The 4,817-nt window shown below is 32.5% G+C and overlaps 1 protein-coding gene across 2 annotated transcripts in view; it reads left to right on the top strand.

Annotated features, from left to right (window-relative positions):
• The first annotated feature begins 802 nt into the window (after window positions 1-802).
• The window catches only part of LOC117120963 (26S proteasome non-ATPase regulatory subunit 5-like), a 31,190-nt gene continuing 27,175 nt past the window's right edge, over window positions 803-4,817 (top strand). For both annotated transcript variants that reach the window (XM_033266063.1, XM_033266062.1), the window contains exon 1: window positions 803-988. In XM_033266063.1, the coding sequence (XP_033121954.1) occupies window positions 813-988 (176 nt within the window). In that variant the 5' untranslated portion in view covers window positions 803-812. The remainder of the gene's footprint in view (window positions 989-4,817) is intronic.

Genomic DNA, 4,817 nt, shown 5'->3' with positions numbered 1-4,817 from the left:
CTAGCCTAAGTACTACTACTACTAGGCCAGAAGTGACTCACCGTTTCATTGTCGTACGAAACTGCTCCTCTGCTGAGTTTATAGCACCATACAATCGTTCATTAAACAATGGTCATCGCTTTCTTCAAATGTTTTGGCCCACAAACATCGGAGAACTGCATTAGAGTCGGTTCGACTTAATTGTCACCATTTTCACATGTTTAGAAATCGTTTGTTTTGCTGTCACGCTGTCTCTAGATAGCCTCGTTTTCAGTCGCGGTTACGATTGCTTCCGTGCGAAATTGCGTTTGTAAACTTCGAAACGCGTCAAAATCGACCTATAGGAACCACACAATTTTCGTGCTTGAGCGGTTATTTGCGTTGCTTGAGTCTAGAAAATGCGTCATATATCGTCATTTCGCGTTTTCAGACTAACAAAAAACACCAAAAAAAACGAAATTTCGAAAAATAACAAATAACAAAAAAATCGATGCGGGCCCAAAATTCGACGCGCGCGGGGACGGGAAACAAGTAATTTTTGTTACTTGGCCTAAGGAGACAATTTCACCTTTTTTATTTGTGTCCCCTTATAGAGGTACCCCTAATAAGGGGACACCCTTATTAAGGGGACAATTTTTTTGGTCCCGAAGGTGTCCCCTTAATAGTGGTTCTACATACTGTAATAAACCATGGCGGTATAAATTTTTTCCCCTCGTACGAACGTCATTTGCATAACACTCCACTCGGACAATCTCGGATTGACTCGACTCAGTGTATCATATCGAACTCGACTCGAGTCAATCCGAGATTGTCCGAGTGGAGTTTTATGCAAGATGGCAGCCACCATAAACGATCTTGTGTGCCAGTTGTCGTCAGATTCTGTTGATGTTGAAGAGACGTTGAGCCAATTAAAAACTGCTGTATATATTTTACAACTAAAGGAACTCAAAGATATTGTGAAAACTCTGCCACTTAATCACATTTTTGCCAAACTTCATGTTTCTAGCAGGTACTGTGAAAGTGAAAGCCCCAGGCCTAGGCCTAGCCTAAGGCCTAGGCTAGGCCTAGGGGCCTTGGCCTAGGAGGAGGCTAGGTAGGCTAGCTAGCTACGATATAAATACAAGCAAATTATACTATTGTATATCTAACAACTATATCGGTCTATGATTATAATAGGTATGATCATCAGGGTTTACAGTAAGAATGGCCCCGGTAAAAATGGCCCCGGAAAAAATGGCCGCGGTAAAAATGGCCCCATTAATAAAATTCTGTATTAAAACTGATTTTTGTTAAATCATTATATGCATTTTTTTAACTGAAATAATTTAATTTTTAAAAGGAATGTAACATCAAATAATTTGCCATTTACATTTTACTTTTTGTAGGAATTATATATTAAATGATAAAATATTCAGAGATAAAAAAAAGCCATGAATAACACTTTTTATTTTTTTTCCATTTAAATGTTAAAAAATAGCAAAAACATAATCAATAAATCAACATAAATCATGCATTTATTAATACTGAAATAATTTATTTGTGGCCAATTTCACGGAAGCGGAATCACAATTTTCCAGAAATTCAATCCGGGTATTGGTAAACCCCACAAACAATGGGTTGATATGAATATCAAATTATTAGGCCTATTTATTTTTTTAAGAAAAAAAGTTCTACAATCATCATTAAAGGGTTTGGATGGGGTTCGCAGTGTGTTTGAAGGTTTGTGGTGTATTTGCAAGTATTTTTTCACAAAGAAATCAACATTTTAACCAAAAAATAGGTTCTTATGAATATTTAATTTTCTTATTGATAGGCCTATGCCAAGTGAGTCAATCACAATTGAATTGTTTGGTTTTCTACAGTGTGCTTTGGGAGGTTTGTGAGATTTACTAATATCATTATGATAGTATATCTAATAATAATAATTTTTTTAAAATACTTAGACCCAACAGCCACCCATACAAAAAAGATATTAATTAATCAATCAGCAGGGTACTCCTAGAGCTACTCATATCCTAGGAGCTAAAAATTAAGTTATTTTAGTTCTCAAATATGCATATGGTTTATGTTGATTTATTAATTCAATGCTTTTGCTACAGGGTATTTTACAGCATTTAATTTTTTTTTGTTTTTTTTTTGAATTTTATAATTGAGGGCCATTTTTTATTTATTGATTCAATTCTTGCTCATTACAGTATTTAAATGTTTGAAGATTTAAACAAAAATATCATTTCTATTACTGAATTTTTTCATTGGGGCCATTTTTACCTACTTGACATTTGGGGCCATTTTTTCCTGGGCATTTTTACCGGGGCCATAGACATCTTCGATCGATGACAAACAATGCTGAGCAGCAAAGCGTAACTAACAGAAATAACATATCGTTTCAGCCATATTTTCGGAGGTCATGTTACTCAAAAAATCATATCCTTAGCAGGAGTTCATGTCGGCATATTTTTTCTTTAAAATATTCGCAAAGGAAATATCTACGTAACGTATGAATAAAAAAAAGTTGAAAATTTGATTAGTCTGTCAAAACTTAACTAGAACATAGAAGACCGATTTTGTATATTGCATGTTGCTATTATTTCAATTAAATTGTGACAGACTAAGCAAACTTTAATTTTTTGTTACTCATACAGTACTTAGATATATCCTTTGCGAACATTTTAAAGAAGAAAAATATGTCGATACGACCCTCCGTTAAGGAGTTATGATTCTTTAAGTAACATGACCTCAGAAAATATGGCCGGCACGCTAATGATATCTGGTCGAACAGTGTAAAATAATGGCAATATATGTGTTAACACTACACAAAATCGGTCTTCCATTTTCCAGTTTAGTTTTGACAGACTAAACAAATTTTCAATTGTTTTTTATTCATACAGTATGTAGATGTATCCTTTTCGAACATTTTAAAGAAAAAATTATGTTGATACGACCCTCCGTTCAGGATTTATAATTTTTTAAGTAACATGACCTCCGAAAATATGGTCGAAACGCTATGTTATTTCTATTGGTTATGCTTTACTGCTCAGCACTGATTGTCATCGAACGAAGATGTCTACCGCAGCGTGAAAAAGGCCTATTTTTACCTACAATCGATAATCAGACATAGTTCATCCAGTCAACAAACCATTGTCTCTCCAATAAATTATCAACTATATTAAGCACGATAATCAGACATGGTTCATCCAGTCAATAAACTATTGTCTCTCCAACAAATTACCCTATACCCACAAATTACATCAATCGATGTACAACAAATATAATACGATAGGCATAGAAAAATATAAATAAAATCAAAGACTTACGTAACTGAATATTATATATATATTTTACGGGTGCTCCAGGGAGATATCACGACTGTGAAAGAATTACACAGACCTCAATTAGATGTGGGCATCTTAGTATCAGATTCTTTTAATGGTCAACATAATAATTAAAACATAATGCGAAATGATAAAATAGCTAACAGAATAAATAATTATGATAAAAATTACATTAATTCTTATACTTGTCCTGTTACCCAAGTAACGAGAACTTAATTAAAAATAAAGCTAACATTACACAAAATATCTATTACTAAAAGTAGCTAATTATTATCAATTATCTATGTAATTAAATAATTCGTTTTCATTGTAGATATAAAAAGTTCCCCAATAAAATATCACTACTTTTAGTTGTACTTTATAATAGAGAATAAAGTAACAAAATATTTTCTAATACTGTAGTACCAAATTATTTATAGTTTTCAACAGGTGTTTACATTACTAAAACCTCAGCCCTACTTTAAGATTCACCTTATCCTTCGTTGCCATAGCAACAGCCTGTTTCCAGCAGCATAGCCCTTGCATACCAAACTAGTTTGTAACAAGGTCATTAGCCTATGCTGAAATATTCTAAAGGTCTATTCTAATATCTAGGGCTTTTAATTCAGATTCATAACTATTACATAAATGTATTAGTGTTACATATAAATAGTTTCACAGTCTCATCTTAGAATGAATCATAAATAATAATCTAATAAGTTTAAAACTATACTATTGATTTAAGTAATAATCTACTAACTAACAATAGATGATCTTATTATTATCTCACTTCCTCCATGGAGTTATAACTCCATGGTTCATCATATTCACTTCTCTAAGTGATTTAAAATCTATATACTGTAAATGTTTATTTAATACAAAATATCAATCAATGTATTTAATTAAAGAAAAGTTCAAAACAAAGTTATAACAAGTACTTACCTGTGAAAGAATTACACAGACCTCAATTAGATGTGGGCATCTTAGTATTAGATTCTTTTAATGGTGGTGAATATGGGTGTACGGTAAGAATGGCCCCGGAAAAAATGGCCCCGGAAAAAATGGCCCCGGAAATAATGGCCCCGGAAAAAATGGCCCCGGTAAAAAATGGCCCCATATGACAGGTAGGTAAAAATGGCCCCAATAATCAAATTCTGAATCTGAATTAAAACTGATTTTCTTGAGTCATTATATGCATTTTTTTATCGTAACTAATTTAGATCTTAACTAATTTAGTTTTTTAAAAGGAATCTCCCCAATAATCAAATTCTGTAACACACAATTGATCCACATGCTTTAACTACTGTTTATTTGCATTGTTTATAACATGTAAAGTTAATTCATTTGATATTTAACAAAGTGAAGTTTGTGGTTATCTATGAGTTGTGTATTTTGGTAGTTAAAGTACTGTATACTGTATGTCATTCCTCTACTTTGTTAGTGAAATAACGTTTTTAAAACCTTTATTTCTACTATCAAAAATGTTATTCAATGGCCATTGTTTTTCAATTATCTCTCAGAACATTA

The sequence above is a fragment of the Anneissia japonica genome, unplaced genomic scaffold (assembly GCF_011630105.1).
Source record: "Anneissia japonica isolate Jap-2015-1 unplaced genomic scaffold, ASM1163010v1 scaffold1239_len605302_cov174, whole genome shotgun sequence".
In the NCBI taxonomy this organism is placed as follows: Eukaryota; Metazoa; Echinodermata; class Crinoidea; order Comatulida; family Comatulidae; genus Anneissia; species Anneissia japonica.
This window is presented reverse-complemented; position numbering and strand designations above follow the sequence as displayed.